Source organism: Monodelphis domestica, chromosome 5 (genome assembly GCF_027887165.1).
Source record: "Monodelphis domestica isolate mMonDom1 chromosome 5, mMonDom1.pri, whole genome shotgun sequence".
Taxonomy (NCBI): Eukaryota; Metazoa; Chordata; class Mammalia; order Didelphimorphia; family Didelphidae; genus Monodelphis; species Monodelphis domestica.
In genome coordinates this window covers 165,122,078-165,143,547 of record NC_077231.1, presented here as the reverse complement: position 1 = coordinate 165,143,547, position 21,470 = coordinate 165,122,078, and the positions used below count along the sequence as shown (strand labels likewise).

At 33.7% G+C, this 21,470-nt stretch overlaps 1 protein-coding gene across 1 annotated transcript in view; it reads left to right on the top strand.

Annotated features, from left to right (window-relative positions):
• RSBN1L (round spermatid basic protein 1 like) overlaps positions 1 to 21,470 on the top strand; it is a 111,685-nt gene that overhangs the window by 35,626 nt on the left and 54,589 nt on the right. Inside the window, exons 2-3 of the mRNA XM_001370926.4 lie at positions 5,528 to 5,644; positions 16,061 to 16,704. Coding sequence (XP_001370963.1) covers positions 5,528 to 5,644; positions 16,061 to 16,704 — 761 coding nt within the window. The remainder of the gene's footprint in view (positions 1 to 5,527; positions 5,645 to 16,060; positions 16,705 to 21,470) is intronic.

Sequence of the window (21,470 nt, the reverse complement as noted above, 5' to 3'; positions counted from 1 at the left end):
TAGCAAAACTATGAATAGATCAGAATGTAAGGTCATATCTATCTGACTAAAAGTGGATTTTATTGACGTTTTCTGTTTTCACCTCAGTCTTTCTTGGAATTATTCTCTACCTTTCATTCCTGCTACCCAATAAACTTTTTAACAAATGAAAATTATTAGAGAGAATTAAGCAGCACAGATAACCTATTTTGACAGTATATTTGATATTTCACAGCTCCCTTGTCCCACTTTTGTCTATAAAGGGAATTAAGTGTTATTTCTTTCATCTCTTTTTTTCTGGGACCATTTGTTATCAAAGGGATCATAGTTCTGGAACTGAAAGGGACCTCAGAGGCCACCATTCCAAAGTCCTTATTTTAGAGATGAGAAAACATGCCCTCAAGGAGGTTGTGATTTCCCCCTAAAACATGTTGTCAATAAGCAGCAGAAGCAGAATTTGATACAAGTTCTGATTCCAAAGAACAAATACAGGGTTCCGCTTTTAGGGTTTTTTTCCCCCCTCTTCATTTCCTACTAGCTGCTCTGCTTGGTTTTCACTCCTTGAACATCATGTTACCTCCAGGGTAAGCTCATTACCAAAAATTTCATTGTGGGAATTGCTTCAACTTTGCTATCTCTATACCTCTAATATATGCCTCTGATTCTAGGGGCAGGACAAAAGAGCTCCTCCCAAAGCTTCCCTTCAGAATTTCTAGCCAGCTCTTTGCTTGGTTTTGAGCTCCTAGAGCTAAGGGTTATCCTTTGGCAGCTCCTTTCTCTCTATTCTTCCTATTCAGCTTCCTTTTTGTGTGTTGTCTTTCCTCATTAGATTGGAAGCTGCTTGAATGCAGAGACTTTTTCTTATTTGAATCCATGAGTTGCTAGCACATAGTTGCTTAGTAAGCATTTATTGACTATTCTTTTCATTTATATTATAGTGGCTATTATGTAGATTATGGTTTTGTTTTACTTCACACAATTCATTTCTTGTTTCTCTGAATTCTTTTGTTTTTTTCCGGTGCAATAAATAATTTTATATTTTTATACTACAATTTGATAATCTGTTTTCCCACTCCCTGGGTAGTTAGTTATAGACAATTTGGACCATTTATTGTAACGTAGTATCAACTTTACAAAACATTTGTATTCCAAAAGTTTGTTGGAATTTTGGATAAGTTACCCTAAAAAAGTGTTCATAGGATCATAGATTTAAAACTGGAAGGACTTTATAAGTCATCAAATCTAATCCCCTTATTTTATAGAAAAAGAAACTGCGACACAGTGAGGTTAAGTGATTTGGTGAAATTTGAATTCAAGTGTTCTGACTCCCAAGGCCAGCCCTTTATGTACAATTCCATGCTGCCTTGGTGAAACTCACAAATACAATTTAACTTTATATAAAAATATATAGTCAGTCATCAGAGGCAGGGGAAGGAGGAGTGAACATACAGTTTTTTATTTTTTATTTTTATTTTTTTTAAACCCTTACCTTCCATCTTGGAGTCAATACTATGTATTGGTTCCAAGGCAGAAGAGTGGTAAGGGCTAGGCAATGGGGGTCAAGTGACTTGCCCAGGGTCACCCAGCTAGGAAGTGTCTGAGGCCAGATTTGAACCTAGGACCTCCCATCTCTAGGCCTGTCTCTTAATCTACTGAGGTACCCAGCTGCCCTCTGAACATACAGTTTTAATAATGAAATTCTCATCATTTATCAGGTAACAAAATCCTATTATATAAGTACCTTTGTAAGTTTTTCCAGCTTGATAAAATTGTTAGTTTGTACTCTGCTGGCATCATCATTGAAAATTCAGGGTCACCTTCAAGCTACAATGAATCATCAGAACAGTACTGTAGCTAAGCATTATCTCTTTATTTGGGGAAAAAGTAGAAATAAAGAACAGCACTTGCAGACCTCAAATTATAATATAGTATAGTGCTATTGTTGAATCTCTGGCATTCAAAGTCCTTGGTAACCTGGTCCCCTCCTGCCTCCCAATTTTTCTGACAGCTTCCCCCCCATCTGCAACACCCTCCTACCCCCACCCCAGCACCCATTATAGTGAAAGGAGAGGAAGTGGAATCAATATCTTGGAGTTTAATTGAAAAAGAGAAGAGACACACAGGATAATAACTTAGTGCTGTGGAGAACCTATGGCGTGCATATAAGAGCGAGTACTCAGAGCCCTCTCTGTGGGCATGCTTGCTGTCACCCCAGCACAGTTCACTACTAGAAAGCCAGAGGGATGTGGATGCTGGTTGGGCTGCTTCCCTCCACTTCTTCACAGGCGCTTGAGGACATTTCTCATCTCCTGCCCTTCTAAAAAGATTTATCATCACTGGCTTAGGGTCTAGTGAAGGATTATGTCAGTACTTCCTTATGTTTGTATGCAGCAAGTGCAAGATTAAAATTACATATCCAAATACTCTTGAGTATTATTTTTATAAGATTTATTAATAATAATAACTCAAAGTACAGGAAACTAAAGTGAGAGAGAGAGAGAGAAAAGAGCATTTTTTGAGCCACATTAGCAGGAAAAAAAAAACAAACAAACTCAGGGTGTGGTTACAGAAACTTTTAACAACTCAACATAAAAACATACATGCGGATGCAGAGAAAAGGAATTCTGGGGAACATAGTCCTGAGGTAAAAAATTCCAACTACACACAAAGAAGGAACCAGTCTGAGGGATGAGAAAGAGAGGGATGATAATGGGGTCAGTTTCCTTTAGGAGACTGGTTACTGATGGGATCATTATACTTGTAAGCAGTTGACTTTGATGAGGACCATCTCTTCATCAGAGATTGTAGTAGGGAATGACATGGGTTTATTAGATTAGGAGAGATGAAAACTAAATTCCTAGATTTTTTTTTTTCAGTAAAGTATAAGTTGTGGTTTTCAAAATGGGGAAAACGGTATAATCTGGAAAATTTGAGAAGAGAAGGTTTAGAACTGTTTCTGTGAGAATCAGATACAAAATCAATTAAGAAGGAGTGAAAGTGTTAGGACCCAGTAGAGATCAGATAATATAAAACTGTAATGGGCATAATAGCCCAGTTGTTGACACCTCTTCCAGCTTTCTTCATCAAACCTTTGCGTAGGAGATGGATGATGGGAGTAATAACCCTGGGTTGGTGTTTGACTAGGATTTGGTGACATAACAGCAAATTAGGATAAAAGCATATTTATCTCTTATTGTTCAATGGAATAGAATGTGGAATTTTTAGAGCTGAAAATATTTAAACTGAGATATTATGATTAAGTACATTTTTAGGTAATAAAATAAAAAATATTTGGGATTATTTCTGAAATTTGTTGCACATTTCCCTGCCTTAATAAACATTATGAGCAATATAGTTTAATATTTGATAATGCAAGTATATCAATGAGTACCAGTTATATTACTTTTGGTATATAGTGAAATCCTCAGATTATAATGAAATGTTATATTGCTAGCCTCTTTACTGACTAGTTCCAGAATATTATATGCCTTTCTTCTGATTCCCCAATTCTTCTCTTTCTCTATACCTACTGTTAGCCATATGCTATTTTCATTTAAAAACAGCATTTATAGAGTATCAGCCACTATACTAAGCTCTTTATAATTACCTTATTTGATCTTCATAATAGCCCTGCGATGTAGGTGCTATCTTTATCCTCAATTTAAAATTGAGGAAACTGAGATAGACAGGTTAAGTAACTTGGCTTGATCACACAATTAGTAAGAGTCTGAAGTATTTGAACTTGGATCTTTCTGACTCCCAAGTCCATTGCTCTATACATTATGTCACACCTAAGAAATATTAAAAAGGAGTAGATGCCTATTTGTACCATAATTTCTTTATGTTGATATGTGCTACCATCTTCTGAATTATATAGTTAGTAAACATTTTTTAATTGCTTACTTTGTACCAGTCACTGTGCTAAGTGTTAGGGATACAGAGACAAAAACAATGTATGCTTTCAAGGAGTTCACATTCTATCAGGTTCAAGATCCTACTTAGTTGTTAACTCTTATATGAAGCTTTCTTTGACTCCTTCTTTATATCTAAAATTTTGCCTGGACTTTTTCCTTTGCCATTCTCTAAGATGTGACTATGTAAACTCCCATCCCCTTATGATCAGATGATAACCTCCTTGAGAGCAAAGTCTGTAGTATCCATCTTTGAATCCCGTTGCCTAATCTAGTGCCTTGTAAGAAATAATAACAGCAATACATACAACATTCCACTATTAATTTAAGGTTTGTAAAGTATTTTACATACTTTATCTCATTTGAATGATTGAAAAGGCATTTATTACGTAAGCCCTTATGTTTGAAGTCCTTGGTTTACAAATAGAAAAACAAGACAGTCTTTGCTTTCAAGGAGCTCATATTCTAATGGAGGAGACAACACATTAAGGAGGTTTCAATACAACCCTTTGAGATAGGTATTATTCCCATTTTACTATTGAGAAAACTGAGGCTGAGAGAAGTAAAATGACTTGCCTAGAGAATGATTTTCTCACATTAATCATATGAAGAATAGACATGGCAGATATTACTCCCTTTTTAACAATAAGGCTATCAGTCCACTCTTCCACATGATTTTAATAGATATTTTTTACTTTGAATCTTGTAGCCATATTACCAGTTCCTTATTCCAATAACTTTCAAAGGTCAGAAGTTGCCTTAGAAAAGGCACTGATCAGCTATGCAGCTTCCAAGTAGCCTGAAAGCCTAGACTTGTCACATGTCATTCCCTAGGATTCTAGCTGTGTTTTGAGACAGTGTAGTAGTGCAGTAGTCAATTAATGGAATGTACTGAGAAGATATGGGTGAGGCATTTCTTGCTCATTTTCAAAATAGAAAATGCCTTTGCAGTTCACATCACTGTTGCAGTGTTCCTTCTCTTCCCTAGAAGTTGATTTAATTCTCTTCCTCTAGGCTCTTGCGTTATATTGCTTTGTGCTTAAAAGAATTATCCAGTAAAAATTCTGCTTCTCATATGTTGGCAATGATCATGTTTCCAAAGACATTTAAATAGACTGACTATATTCAGGAGCAAAGGGGACAAAAACACAATTGTATTTTTTCTGGAAAAATTTACCTTCTGTGAATCAGCTGTGTTTACTTCTTTTATATTCTAATAAAGCATATAATTGGGATTTTTATGGGCTTTACTACTGACTCAGAAATAATTTAGTTTATCAGAAAAGAAATCTTTAGGGATATATAAGGCTAGGACTGTATTATAATTGCTTATAATTGTGACCCGGAGATATTAATTCAGAAAAGTACTGTTCACTGCAACCAAATAAATATACAAAAATAAGAATAAAAATAAAAATCTTCCATAGAACTCATCATTTAATATTGTTAGAACCAAACAAATTGGTGAAATCAATAGTCAAGATATGCATTTTTTTCTGTAACCCTTTTTGGTTGGAGTTCTGATACATTTTTATTTTGTTTTCTTATGTTGTATTTAGAAAGATAAACTTGTCATATTCTTGAAGTATTTGTTTTCTGTAACTTTTTAACATGAACAGTTTTTGTTTTTTCCACAGAGAAAATCAAAGACAAAATTAAAGAGAGAGACAAAGAGAAGCAAAAAGAAAAAAAGAAGCATAAAGTAATAAATGAAATAAAGAAAGAGAATGGAGAAGTCAAATTATTGCCGAAAGGTAAGTCCTCAGAGGATAATTTTATGTGGTGTATATTATTGCTTCATTTTAGTTGTATAAATAATAAATGCATGTTTTTCTTGGAGGTGAATTTTAATAATGATTTAACAAAATGGTTAGAAATGTACGATTTTAATATAACATTAATAGAATTAATATTCTATATTACAACTTTTTATCATTTCTAATGTTTTGAAATGTAATTTAGAACAATTAAAGAAGACTAATGTATAACTCATTTCAAAAGGAGTTTTTCTAAGGGGAGAAACGTTACTACTTTTAAACAGTATTTTTTCAGAGTTTTGATATTTTACATGAAAGAAGGCAACACATGAGAAGAGTAGAATTCCTTTTGTGACAAGCAGAGTGACATTTTAAAAAATAGTATACCCTCTTTAGTTTATTGTCAGAAATTTCCATGTCAGGCAAATTCAGGAGATAACATTTTTCTTTTCCATTCTTTCTTTTTTTTTCTTTCCTCAACTTACTTTCTCTCTTAATAATGAACCCAAGAAACAGGACAAGGGCTAGGCAAACAGAATTTAGTATCTTGTCCAAAGTCACAGCTAGGAAATGTCTGAGGTCATATTTGAACCCAGGACCTCTTGACTCCTGGTTTGGTGTTTACTACACCACCAAGCTGCCTCTTTCTTGATTCATTCTTGTCACATTCAGGAATACTAATTCTTGAGGTCTCTTATATTGATCAGTTTTCAAGTTGTGATTTAAATTTTATTTTATAGGGCAATATTTATAAAAAAGACATTTAAAAAAATTTCTGGGATCCCAGTTACTGTTTTGGCCAACTCTGTTGCTGTATTATTAAAATTCTGACAAATTCATAAGGTTTGATATTAGTTGGAAAATATATTGAATCTCTGTGTCTGGCTAAATAAAAATTACTTACAATCTTGGATAAGCATTTAAAGGAGGCCTAGAGACGGGAGGTCCTAGGTTCAAATCTGACCTCAGACACTCCCCAGCTGTGTGACCCTAGGCAAGTCACTTGATCCCCATTGTCTAGCCCTTACCACTCTTCTGCCTTGGAGCCAATACACAGTATTGACTCCAAGTCGGAAGGTAAGGGTTTAAAAAAAAAGCATTTAAAGGAGGAACAAGACAAATTTCTACATACATATAATCAAACAGAAGTAATGGGTCAATTTAGACTGTTTAAAACTTAAAGAAACAAATTTTCTCACTTTTTATATTTTCCTTTTTCTCATATATTCATATGATCTTCAACCATACTTTGTGCAAGCCACCTGTTCTCTTCAAAACTTATCTAAGATTTAGTCTAAAAGTTATAGAAATCAGGAGTAACTTTGTTGGATACTTTGGTTGATTCTTTTGTTAGCTCTTCTTTACCTGTGTGTTTTGTCTAAATAGATTATAACACTAAAGTAGAAGCTCTGGTACACTTTTTAAAAAGTAATTAAATTTTCAGTTATATGTTGAAAGAATTTTTGACCATTGTTTTCTGACATTCTAGGATTTAAATTTTCTCCCTTTCCCATGTCCCTGGGCTGGCAAATAATCTGATATAGGTTTGCCCATATTTCTATATTGCTCATGTCATGACAGAAGACATATATTACACATCCAATAAAAAAAACTCATGAAGCAAATAAAGTGGAAGATGACATGCTTTGATCTGCAATCAGACTCCAACAATTCCTTCTTTGGGTGTAGATAGCATTTTTCATCATGGGTCCTTTGTGGATATCTTGGGAACTTGCTTTGCTGATAATATTTTAGTCTCTTTGTGTAGTTTTAACTAGTCAAATCTGATCTGACATCAGCAAATGATAGATGTTTATATCACTTTAAATGATTATTTTTAGCCTACTGACTTAAATAATTATTCCCTAATTCACCCACATAAACTCATAGTGGTATAAATTTTGTGAAGTCAGTTCAGTTAGCAAAGCATTTATTAAGTGCTCATTGTATACCAGACATTGTGCTAAGTGCTGGTGGTATATAAAGAAAAAGCTAAAATGGCCCTAAGATCTTAAGAATCTAGATTTTAGAGTTAGAAGGAACCTTAGAAGTTGCTTAGTCCAATTCCTTCATTTTCTGGTTGGGGAACTGAGGCCAAGAGAGGTTAAGTGACTCATCAGGGGCACATCTAGAGGCTAAAAGCTTGATTTGAGCCTAGTTCTTAATTGAAATTTAATTTTTAAGTTAATTTTTTTCCTTCCTGCCCTTCCCTCATCTCTGTAGGGCACCCATACCCTTGCATTGAGAAAGTAAGAAAATTAAAACTTGTTACCATCATGTATAATCAAGCAAAACAAATTCCTTCATTGGCCATATCCAACAAAAATTAGATTTCAATCTGAACTCTGGGTCGGTCTTCTCTCTGTCTGGAGATAGGTAGCATGTTTCATCTTTACATTTTAGTGGAAAAGACAGCACAAAACTTAAATTGCTATATGAGCTTATAGGGAAAGGCATTAACAGTTGAAGGGGATCAGGAAAGGTTTTCTACAGGAGGTAGTGCTGTAGTGCTTGAGCTGAGTGTTGAAGGAAACTAGTGATTATCATAGGTAGGAGTGAGGAAGGAGTGTATTCCCATCATGGGAGTTAGTCAAAGATAAGACATGTCATTCACTGGGAGATCGTACATAATGTGTGAGGAACAGCAAATGGACCACTCTAACTGGGCCATAGAGTGTATAAAGGGAAGTAAAATGTAAAAAGACTGAAAAGAAAGGGGCCAGACTGTTAATGTCTTTTAAGTGCTAAATAAAGGAGTTTGCATTTGATTCTACAAGTAATTGGGAACTGTTGGAATTTATTGAGTAAGGAGTGAGTTGGTCAGACCTACACATTAGGAAAACTACTTTGGCAGTTGTATTGTGCATATCCTTGACTGTTAAATTGGAAACAGTAGTAAGATAATGTTCAGAAGATGATGTTTGAAATGAAAAAAATAATTCGGTTTTTTTTTTAAAGCCTGAAATAGATTTGAGACTTAAATGCCAATAATTAAATTTTCTTCAGATGTGGAATTCTTAGCTAAGAAGAAAAGAGGAAAGTTGTTAGCTTTCAGTGAAGGGTTGCTATTGAAACATAATTGTGAAAGCATTAGGAATACTAAATTCGGTTCTAATATTTGTGTTCTGTAGTAGTTTGTTTTCCGTGTTAAGAATGCATTTCTGGTATGTCTAATGCCAAGTACAGCAACTATTAGAAATAACCATTATGTTTTATTTTTAATTATTTCCCCATCATTCCCGATGGAAAGATGCTTATGAAACGAATCAAATTATCATTCTTTAGCTGCAGCAAAAATTGTCAGTCTTTATTTTCAAAGCAAGAAATAGTACATGAATATTTCTGAAGATTATTTGCAGTCTGGGATATTGCAATTAGGGATAAGTCTTTTGTTGTCTGTGTGTTAAGTAATATCTAAGGCAATTACTTTTTTCCTTATGTATTTTCCCCCTTCTTTTCTCCTTTATCACATTGATTGCTTGCTTTTCCTTTCCCCCTTTCCCTCTTGTTCCCTTTACTGATATATCCACTTGTACTAATAGACATTTAAAGGAATAAGAATGACACCTGAGGGCTGACTTATTAAGAGTAAAATGATTGCTGATCCTGTCCTATACAAATTCCTTTTTCTAGAAATCATGTAAAATCCTATGTAACTAATATATAGCAACAAAAAATTAATACAGTAGAAATATAAATTTATAATATGTATGTACATGATTTATACATTTTATTCTCTTTCTCTCTTTCTCTCTCCTTCCTTCTCTCCTCTCTTCTTCCCCTGCCTCCCCAATTTTCTTTCCTCTCTGACAAAAAGTAAATAACATGGTTTATGAGAGGCAGGGATAGCATAGTAGATAGACCAAGACTCTTGAAATCATGAGACCTCATACACACAGACTGTATTCATAATAAGATCAGTTAACCTCCCAGAGCTTCAAATTCCTCATTTGGAAATTATACTATTATTCACATTACCTCACAAACCATAAAGACTCGTGTAAATTTTGAAGTATTGTCAGTGAACCAACAAGCATACATTAAGCCCTTATACTGAATAATCAGGCATTGTGCTAAACTCTGGGAAAAGAAAGGCAAAAATATGACCCCCTTGCACCTAAGGAGCATACATTCTAATAAGGGAGGCAACATTCCAAAAAAAGTAAAAAAGAAATATGTTATAGTATCAATGGAAAGTAATCTCAGAGGGAAGCACCTGGGATTATTGATAAGTGTCTTTCATAGAAGGGAGCATTTGAACTGTCTTTTTTATTTTTTAATTTTTTTCCCATCGTTATGTGATTCTTATTTTCTTCCTCCCCTCTTCCTTTCCCCCTCCCAGAGTGGACAAGCAATTTTGCTGGGGTATACATATATCACCCAAATCCTGTTTCCATACTATTCATTTTTGTAATAGAGCAATCTTTTAAAACCAAAACCCCAAATTATATATCCATATAAACAAATGATGAATCATTTTTTCTTCTGGTTTTCTGCTCCCACAATTCTTTCTCTAGATGTGGATAGGTTTCTTTCTTATAAGTCCTTCAGGAGTGTCCTGGATCATTGTATTGCTTTTAGTAGCAAAGTCAGTCACATTTGATCATCTCAGTGTTTCAGTTTCTGTGAACAATGTTCTCCTGGTTCTGCTTATTTCATTCCACATTGGTTCATGTAGCTCTTTCTACTTCTTATAGAAATTAAGCAGTTCATCATTCCTTATAGCATCACAACAGTATCCTATCATCATCATATACCACAAATTTTCCAGATATTACCTAATTAAGGGACACCCCCTCATTTTCCTTTTTTTTTGCCACCACAAATGAAGCCAGCTATATATATTTTTTGTACAAACAGAAACTTTCCCATTTTAAAAAAATTCTTTTGGGGATACAAACCTAGGAGTAGTAAAGTCCTTTGGGCATAATTCCAAATTACATTTCAGAATGGTTGGATCAATTCACAACTCCACCAGCAATGCATTGGAGTCCCAGTTTTGCCACATCCCCTCCAATATTTATTATTTTCCTTTACTGTCATATTGGCCACTCTGCTAAGTATAAGGTGGTACCTCAGAGTTGTTTTGATTTGCATTTCTCTAATCAGGAGGGATTTAGAACATTTTTTAATATGATTATTGATAGTTTTGATTTCTTCATCTGAAAACTGTCTATTCATATCCCTTAACCATTTGTCAAATGGGGAATGATTTGATTTCTTATAATTTGTATATTTGAGAAAGACCTTTGTCAGAGAATTTTGTTAAAATCGTTTCCCAGTTTGTTGCTTCCCTCCTGATTTTGTTTGCACTTGAAAGAAGCCAGGGAAGTCAGTCAGCAGGTAGTGATGAAGAGTGAGATTATTTAAGGAATTGAGAACATCCAGTGAAAATCCAGAGAGTTAATTGATGGGGTATCATTTTTGAGGAAAGGCAAAAATGTCAGTGTCACTGGTTCATGGAAGTGAGAGTAAAGTGTAAGAATCCTGGAAATAGAGGAAGAGATCAGTTTGTGAAAGGCTTTAAAAGGCAAAAAGATGATGTTTTATTCAATCCTGGTGAGGTAGTAAGTAGCCACTGAAATGTATAGGGCAGACTTGGAAGTTAACTTGTTTAATCTATGCGATGGACTAGAATGGGAAAAGACAACACAGGAAGACTAACTAACAGGCTATTTGTAGGAGTGTAGATATAAGGTATTGAGACCCTACATATCAGGCTCTGTAAGTTGACAGAAGGGTCAGATTGTATGTATAAGTTGGTTGTGTTAGGAGTCAAAGAGGACATCAAGTTTGTAAACCTGTGATCCTGGAAGGTTGGTGGTACCTTTGTACAAAAATGACCTGGAAAAAAAGAGAAGGTTTGGGGGAATGGGGCGAATGAGTTCTGTTTTTAGATATGTTGAGTTTGAGATGTAAATAGTGTGAAAGAGCTAATTAAAAAAATAATTGGATTGATAATGACTAAATCAAAACTGATTTACTTTTAATAACTAGGATCAGATACGAAATTAGATCTCTCTTTTCCTGGATAACCTTCCTCTTTCAGTCAAAAGACATCAGTGATTTTGAGAAATTTGTCAAAGATAATTGTTCATATTTTGTCTTTGTATCCCTGTGACTCTCCTAAACAGAATCATAGATGTGGTTTTGAACTTTAACCTTTCCTGAGTCCTCAGTTACTTACATAGTCTTCATCTTTCTAATACGTTATAGAGACAGATACCCCTTAGGACTTAAAGGGAAAGGAATTCTAGATATGATTGACTCTGGATTTACAGTGAGGAACTTTTGATTTTTAGATTAATATATTTAGAAAGATTTCTGTTTAATGCACATAATGAATCTATTAGAAATTACTATTGAGGGGGCAGCTGGGTGGCTCAGTGGATTGAGAACCAGGCTTAGAGATGGGAGGTCCTAGATTCAAATATGGCCTTAGGCACTTCCTAGCTCTGTGACTGACCCCATTGCCTAGCCCTTACTACTCTTCTGCCTTGGAACCAAGACACAGTAGTAATTCTAAGATGGAAGGTTATGAATTAAAAAAAAAAAGAAATGACTATTGACTGAAAATTATTATGCAATTTAATTTTAAGGTGGGGTAAGTTAAAAAATTTTGCAATAAATCATCTTTATGGATGTAACTTATTTTACTTGTACCATTTCCCATTTTTACATACATATAGTTCTATGCATATTTCATGAGAAAGTGAATAAAAGATAATTCATGTAAAACTGTAGAAGAAAACATCTATGATTTTTAAATGGAATTTATCCCTTTAAGGGTAGTTTGAAAGCAAAAATTGTATTTTTACCTCTGTGCCTTTGTTATAATCCTTAGTTAGCATAAAATGGGTTGGAAGGGATATACCTCTTTGAGATAGTTAAGCATTTTTTTGTAAAAAATTACTACAAGTTTGCTCGTTTTTTATTTGTTTTTTTTCCCCCAGTGTTATAGGGAGCTCCTTGTGAGTTTGCATTTAGGATACATAATTAATATTATTACAGTTCCTAAAAATTGCTAAATTAAAGTATGGTTGGTTGTTTTGATATCTGAATTTCACATTGATAAGAGGTTATATATTCATCTGAAGATTTGAATTCTCAAGGTTTTAATATTTTGCCTAAATTTTAAACCAAACTTATAATTTCATGATTTGACCTGAACCATTTTAAGAGTATTTTACTCATTTGTTCACTACCTTTAAATTTTCTTGGCTTTTGGGGGAGGGGGAATTTATCTTTATATGCTTAGGCATGTGCTTATTATTTTTCTTTATTTTGTTATAATTAAAAAAAAATTCACAATTAGTTGCTGGTTTTCTTTATCCATGTTGATCTTGAAGTATTTACCTGATTTCAGACATTTTTATTCTTAAAGTGACTCAATATGATCATTTTGAAAACCATTATTTAAGTACCTATATGTATTTTTATAGACCTAGGTCTACATTATATTTCCTTTGTTATTGTGTAAAGTGAGAACAATAGGGAATTTATAGTCTAAGAAATGTTAAGAATTGTCTAAGAATAGTTAAGAAAAAATTTTTTTCTTCATTGGCTCTTCTAGCATCACTTTTTTAGGGGCCAAGGGTAACATGTTCTTTAGTAATTTATTAAGTCAAACTTTTTATTTATCATTGATTTAAGACTATAACTAAGTAGTTCTGCTATTCTGTTTTGCTTCTCTTTTCTCTACCACATCCAGTAAAATAAATCTTACATGAGAATAGAAAGTAAAAGATAAAGAACAGAAAAATAATTTTTACTTGTTTAGTGTTACCTCTCAAAATTGTGGCAATTGAAGGTTTTTTTTGTGCGTGTGTTGCTGAGTTAAAGCTATACATTTATGATGTTGAAGAATTTCAGTTAAATATATGTGAGAAAGAAGGATAAGAGAAAAAATTCTACTTATGATTGTGTAGATTTTTTCACTCAAATCTTTTTTATGTGTCTATTACAGATATTGTACTCAACAGTGTAGGAACACAGAGACATGGTCACTGACTTTAAGAAGTTTGTAGAGTAATACTGCAATAAATTTCATTTGATTGGCATAGACAGTATTTAAATGGGATAGATATTTGGAAGAAGATGAAATTATTTTTCAGGTCAGGAAAGCCTTTATAGAGGAATTCTAGTTTGAGCTACGGCTTAAATGCTGGGTGAAATCTTGAAGGGTAGAGATAAAGGAGGGAAGAGCATCCTAGGTAGAAGTAAGGACCTCACTAGAGATAGAAAAGATTTTACATTTCTTCAGATAATGCGAAATGGTGCCATTTACTTAAGGCCATAGGCTCAGTTTAGGGAGGTAGTAGAAATTAAAGTAAGACGTTCTCTTGATTGCCAGTTTAGGAGTTTATTCATTATTTGGTAGGCAAGGAGAAAAAATTCATTTTTTGATGAGGGGAATGACATAATCTACATCCAGAAAATTTTTTCTGCCAGCTCTGTGCAGGATAGAGAGGAGTGAGAAGGGTGTCAAGAGTACTAGTTTCAGAGGTTTTTGTAGTAGTCCAGGTATGGAGAGAGCATGAACTAAAACAATGTAGGAGGAAATTATTTATTGTATGTAGCATGGTAGGCTAAACAGATTTAAGGGCAAGTCACTAAATTGTTAAGCCTCAAGTTTCCTCATTTGCAAAATTGTAGTAGCAATGCATGCTCTTGTTAACTAACAGGATTGCAGTATGGATCAAGTGAGAATATAAAATGCTTTCATATACAAAATTATTATGTTACACAATTATGAACTGTTTTTACTATAATTTATAATCAGGACCTTACTATGTTTCTCTAAATACATAACCAAAAAGTATAAATTTCCTCAAAAGAAAAATTATGTTTCCTTATATTATTCACTAGAATAACTGAAGTAAAGAGTTTATTCATTTTCATATATGGGACCCTCTCCCATGAATTTCTTGAATTCCCCATTAAATTTCTTTCTAATTTCACTCAACTTTTTTTCTTCATACTTGACTAAAAAGAAAAGGAGTTTAAAGCTAACTACCTCTTAAGGATTCTGCTCTATGAAAGCATCTTTATTGTTCAGCCAACTTTTCCTTCTCTAAGCGTCTCCCTATAAATATGCTCAAATTGTTTATTATTGACCTGATGTTACTGTATCCCAAAATGAAGTGTCTTGCTTTTGTACTTTTTTCTTTACTTTCACAACCTGTCTACTCTAATTGCCTTCATTTGAGACAAGTCTGAAGAAGAAAGGGTGAATGAAGTCAGAAAGAAATTTTGAGGTAAATTCAAGAAGTTTGACAAGTGGATGTCATACACATATGAAAATGAATAAATGCGTCTAGATTTTTATTTCATTTACTCTCGTGAATCATTTTAAAAAATACACTTTTTTTTAGGAAATATATAATTTTCTGTTACATGTTTAGAGAGAACATGGTATAGTTATGGATTGTAAATTATTGTAAAAACAGTTTGTAATTGTGTAACATAACATCTTATACTTTGTTACATGAAAGGATTTTATATTTTTACTTGATCCATATTGCAGTCCTATGAGTTATCAAGGGCAGGCATCACTATTTTACAGATGAGGAAACTTGAGGCTTAGTAATTAAGTGACTTACTTGTGAATCTGTTCAGCCTACCATGCCACAATTCTGAATTTCTTCCCTTTTTGTTTCCATGTTGTTTAGCCCATACTTTATTTTTAGATCATATATTTTTTATTTGAACTTTTGATTATATCAGTCTGAGAGTTGAGAAAATATTAATAATGACTTTGTAAAGTATATTTCTGCTATTGTCCCTTTTGTTGGTTCCTTCCTGAAACTTAGAGGGCTACAGAAGGACCAAAGAGGCTGTATAGAGGCAAAATTAGTTCAGTTTAGAAAGAGGCAAGTCAAGTATCTTACAAATTGCCTTTTTCTTGCTGTTTTGCTGGTTTTACAAATATTTCTTTGTACATTTTCATGTTCTGTCACTCCTAGTTGCAATTGGTGGGATAGGGTGGGGCCAAGTTTGAGTCTAAAGGCAGTTTTCCAATTTTTAATAATGGATGTCTTTCTACACAGCATTGGTATTGATATTATTTTTAAAAGTTATCTTTTCCCTGTATTTTACTTATGGTGGATTTTTTCTTTTGATTTATGAGTACTGTTTTCATATTTGTGACCTAAGGTGTGATATTTAAACTTTTTATGCATACAAGGTGTCTCAAAAGTATTAGTGCACTCAGGTTTAGTGAGCTTAAAAAAGCACTAAGACTTTTCAGACACTCTGTTTATTAATATTAATAATAATTAGCATTATTATTAATCCCCAATACAAAGTACAATCAAAGTAAACGTGTCTTTTAAAAAAATTAAAATGCTTTACCTAAGGTGTGGGATTTTAGCAGTTAAAATAAGGAGTTTCAAAACAAATTTTTCCCAACAGGTGGGAAGGACAAACCAAAAACAAATGCAGAAGACTTACAAATTAAAAAGGTAAAGAAGAAAAAGAAAAAGAAACACAAAGAGAGTGAAAAAAGGAAGCGTCCAAAAATGTATAGCAAATCTATTCAGACCATCTGCTCAGGATTGCTTTCTGATGTTGAAGACCGAGAAGCCAAAGGCATCATAGATGATCATCTTGAGGATTATATTGGAAAGAATTTGGATACCAAGAAGGACTATGAGTCTAAGATACCAGAGAACAGTGAGTTTCCATTTGTCTCATTAAAGGAACCGAGAGTTCAGAATAAAATGAAAAGGTTGGACACATTGGAGTTCAAACAGCTCATTCATATCGAGCACCAGCCTAATGGAGGTGCATCTGTTATCCATGCCTACAGTAATGAACTCTCCCACTTGTCTCCTGTGGAGATGGAGAGGTTTGCAGAAGAGTTTGTGGGGCTGGTTTTTAGTGAAAATGAAAACTCTGCAGCTTACTATGTAATGGGTATTGTTCATGGGGCAGCTACATATTTACCTGACTTTTTAGACTACTTTTCATTTAATTTCCCCAATTCACCAGTGAAAATGGAGATATTAGGAAAGAAAGATATAGAGACAACGACTATGTCCAATTTTCATGCTCAGGTAAGAGGTTCTTTTTTTAAAAAAAAATAACTAACTGGTATTTCATAAAGGTTTTTATTCCTTTTTGAGTTGTTAACTGTTTTCCCTGTAGTTATAAAATGTAAGGTAAGAATAAAGAGTTTAGAAGAGTGTTAGGAGTAGATAGATAGCACACAATGTTTTTAAAATCGTAGTTTTTAGCCATTATGTCAGAATTTTTCCTTAAAGATAACAAAACCTGCATAAAATCAAAAGAAATCTTTTGCAGGCAATATCCGTGGCAGTAAAGAAAGAACTTAGGTGCAATATAAATAATAGTCATTTGGGCATATACTTTAAGAAAAACAATTTGAATTTTCTAATGTATTTTCCCAGGCCATAGTATTTACTTTTTCTTCTTTTAAAATTTGTCTAAAATTCAACTTTTCATCTACTACCCCCTACATAAAATTGTTTTAGCCTTTTAAATTTTATTATAGCTATCTTAATTATATATGTGTATATATATATATATATGTGTGTGTGTGTGTGTCTATATTTGAAGTAGAATCATTATGTAATAGACTTGAAAGGAAACATGTAGATCCACTGCATTGTCTCTATTTTGCAGATGAGAAAAATGAGACTTAGAGGGGGTTCTATCTGTTGACCCCAGAGGACACCAAAAGAGTTACATGAATAGAACCAACACTAGAACTGTGGTCTTCTTGCTAACAATCCAGGGTTCTTTCTATAAATCTAAAATATTGCAATTCATTTTCATGTCATTGTACTGAGGTGTATTATTTTTTTGAAAAGGACTATATTTTATGAATGGGCAATATAAATTGCTAACTAAATGCATGGCATTATGTTGAGTGATCAGGAAACAAAGATGAAACAGACCTTGTGTTGAGTTTACACTCTGTTGGAGGATTTCAATCTATAAATCAAGGAAATTTAAGGAAGGATTTGGGAAGTTGACAATAAGCTTTTAAGGATGGAGGTGGTAATATTTGAACTGAGCCAAAAAAAAAAATTAAAGATTAGAAGAATGAGGCAAGAAAAATTGCTTCTTGTGAGTGAGGTGGAAGATTAATTAGAAAACTTAAGGAATAAGAAACTTAAGGAAATATAGAGTATGTGAAAGAGTAATAAGAAATAAAATTATAAATAGAAGTTGGAAGGGGGTAGAAGTTTTAAAGAGTTTTCTTCTAGAAACAATAAGCCTTCTCTTGGAGAAGATTTTTTAATAGGGAGTTGTGATGTATGATTATTTTGGCAGCTGTATGGAGGATAGATGTAGAAGGTATAGATCAGAAGTAAGGAAACCAATTAGGAGGCTATTACAGGAGTCCAGGTGAGAGGAAAACTAGGATTATGGGCTTATGAATGGAAAATGATATGATGTGAGAGATGTAGAAATTGAATTATGAAGATATGGCAGTTTGATTTGGGGATGAGAAAAAGGGAAGAATTAATTCGCTCTGGGGTTACAAACCTTGGTATCTAGAAGGATGGTTGTGGCTTATACAGAAATTTAGAGATCTGGGGCGGGGGTGGGGGGGATTGGGTGGGAAGATAATGAGGGGTTTGGGGGATGCATTGACTTTGGAAATTGATGGTTCATCTAGATTGAGGTGGTTATTCAGCAGACAATTGAGAGTTCAGCATAGAAATTGGGACTGGATAGATGAGTTTGGAAGTTATCTTCATAGAATTGGACCCATGAGAGTGTTTGAGATCACTAAGGGGGAGGTATCTAAAGAAAGAAAAGAAGAGGACAGAAACTTGATAGATGATAACTTAAAAGGAGAATGAGAAGCAAAAAGCCAAACAATAGAAGAACTGGTGTCACAAAAGCCAGGTAAGGAGTATGTTTTTAGGAAGAGTGATTGATCTTGTTAAAGGGAATCAATAAATCAAGGAGGATGAGTTCTTAGAAAAGGCCCCCATATTTATCAATTCAGGCATTATTGATCAAAATTATTTGAAAGAGCAGTTACAGTGGAGTGCTGAAATAAGAAACTATCTCAAGGGGGTAATAAATGACTATATGGTGAGAGATCAGGGGCATCAAATATGATTCTTAGTTGGAGCTTGGCAGTGAAAGGGAAGAGAGGTAAGTATAAAAGCATAGTTTTTATATAGCATAGATCTCATCAATTAAAATTTTTTTTGAGGATAACAAAGCTTGGTACTAAGGAGATGGTGAATAGGGAGAAAATGAAAAGGAAAAAACAGAACAAATCCCCTGAAGAAATAGGACTTAAAAAGTGATTTCTTTGGTAGATACACAGGAGAAGAGTGAAAATGTAAAGGATATTAAATAATAAAGGATAAAAGAGAGTGAAATAGATGGCCTTGGAGTTCCTGGTAAAAAAAGGAAATTGTGTCTGATGCTGAAATTATAAGGTGCGACCCTGAGAGAAGAAAGGGACATTTTGGAATGGGGTTAAGGGGAAGGAAAGATGTAGAGGGAGAAGGGAGAGAGAAAGAGTAGATAATATGAATTTGTAGTGAACTCTGTTGCATAATTTGTTTTAGTGCAGAGTAGTTGAATAGTAGAAAATGGATCCCAGCTGCTGAGATTTTTTTTTGTATCTTGGGTATATTGAAGCAAAAGTAATACATTGGTGCCTTAATACATGAGTACCTTAAGTTGTGAGCAATTTAAGGTCTGAGCAGTCAGGATCCGGATTTTTGCTTCAAGTCAGGTGCAAATATTTGAATAATGAGCTTCTGCCACCCTCCACTAGATAGCCTGCTCAATGTTTGGTTTCATAAGTTACACAAAGCTGTCTCATTCAGTGTTTATCTGGCCATATAAGCATCTGTGTTGAATTGCTTTTGTTTTCTTCTTTATTTTTGTCTTTATTATTTTTGTCTTTATTATCAGATTTTTGGGCAAATTTCTTAACTTAACCAGGGGTCCTGGTGATGGAGGAATTGAAGGAGTTACAGCAGCAGCAGCAGCAGCAGCATAAGGAGGTTTTGCAGGAAATTAGTGGGGAGGAGCCTGAGGTGGATGAGGTAATCAGTACAAGTGAGATTAAGGAAATGTTGAGGATTTGGGGAAAAATGAACAGTGTATTGAAAAGACATGCCCAGAAAAAATTTCAATAGGTCGTGTGTTGGATCTGTGTAACAACACTTGTTTCACACATTATCAAAATGTTCTGAAAGGGAATAAGAAAAAAACTTCATGGAAAGGCTTTTGTTGAAATGGCCTCTAAGTGAAATTGAGAAAAGTGTGGCAAAACAGCCAAAATTCAATGAAGAAAATGATAAGTAAGAGAAGAAAATATGAATTTGAATATGAAAGTGATAAGTTAAAAATAGCAATCAAGTTTAGCATTAAAGTTGCATATCATAAGTAATGTGTAAGGTCAATTTTGCCTTTAACTGTAGCATTGTGTGTGTAGAGAGTAAATTATGTTAAGTGATAGCCCATTCTACCAGCATCTTTGCATGACCTTGGAGGTTTATTTCTTTACATTCTTATTATCTATACATTTATTTATTTGTTATTTATAAAGTACATTTTCATATTTTAAAAGCCTGTAAACAAAAAATGTGTGTGGTTTTTTGGGGGCTGGAACAGATTAATTGCACTTCCATTAATTTAAGTGGGGAAATTTGATTCAAAGCAAGCAAATTGAGTTACAAGCTTGGCCATGGAACTAATTAAACTTTTGTGTCAAGGTACCACTGTATAGTGAATCAGTTAGAAAAAGTTTTGCATAGAAGCTGTTTTCATATTCCTATGGATAAAGTAGTCAATGGATCTTCAACAACCTATAAACTTATATATATGATGCAGTAGTCTTCACCTCATATTCAAATAGTTGAATAATAATCACATAATATAAAGGAATCCAAATCTGGGGATTGATTATGAAATAGAAATTATCTTTCAAGTTCCTGTCATGCCTTAAACATTTAAAAGTTCAGTGCCCCTTTCTCCTGAACCCAGTTAGTTTTTTTGTGGGGTAGTAGAGGGAGGACAACTCATGCAGAACAACTTAACAAAAGGTAAATTGATTGCTGTCCCTACTAGGTCTGCCACAAATCTACAACCATCCCTTCCTGAAAAAAAAAAGATAGAGGGAATAAATATATAATTTTAAAGTGTGCTAAGATCTGGAGATACAAAAACAGAAAATTTCTGTCTCAGCCTTTGTTTATCTCAGATTAGAAGGAGGTAACTTGTATATGTATGTTTACATGCAAACACACATGCATATACCCTTTACCTCCTCTTTAAGGGTTACTCCCTTACTTTAGCTGTGCCTTAAAAGATTAATAAAATATAGCATTTTAATGCTTCTGGCATTTTGATCTTTTGATGCTGTACCCTGATTTGCCATATTACAAAGAGCCCTTACCCTTTCTCTTCTCAGCTGCTTAGAAAAGACTCTCTAAATAAAAGTTAACCTCATCAACACTTGCTTTGAGTCAGAGAAAGCTCAAATTTGAGTACCGGTTAGAGAATAATAATGTCATTGTTTTTATCAAGGAGTGTGGAACAGGGAATAATTTGAATTTGCAGAATATCAGATGTTTATATTTGGATAAAAGTATTGTAAAGCCTTGTTTATGCCTGCAAATAATTTGCATTTGGGTTTTATGCCTTATAACTTTGTAATTATATATAAGATCTGAGTGCCTTTGTCTCACACATAGGGATGTCTTCCCTTTGAATTTTTAAAACCTTTCTACCTTTGAACTTTTGTGTTAAATATGAGTTTGCATTAAAAATGCATTCTGAATTTAAATATAAATGTTTTGAGAGTATCTAGAAAGAT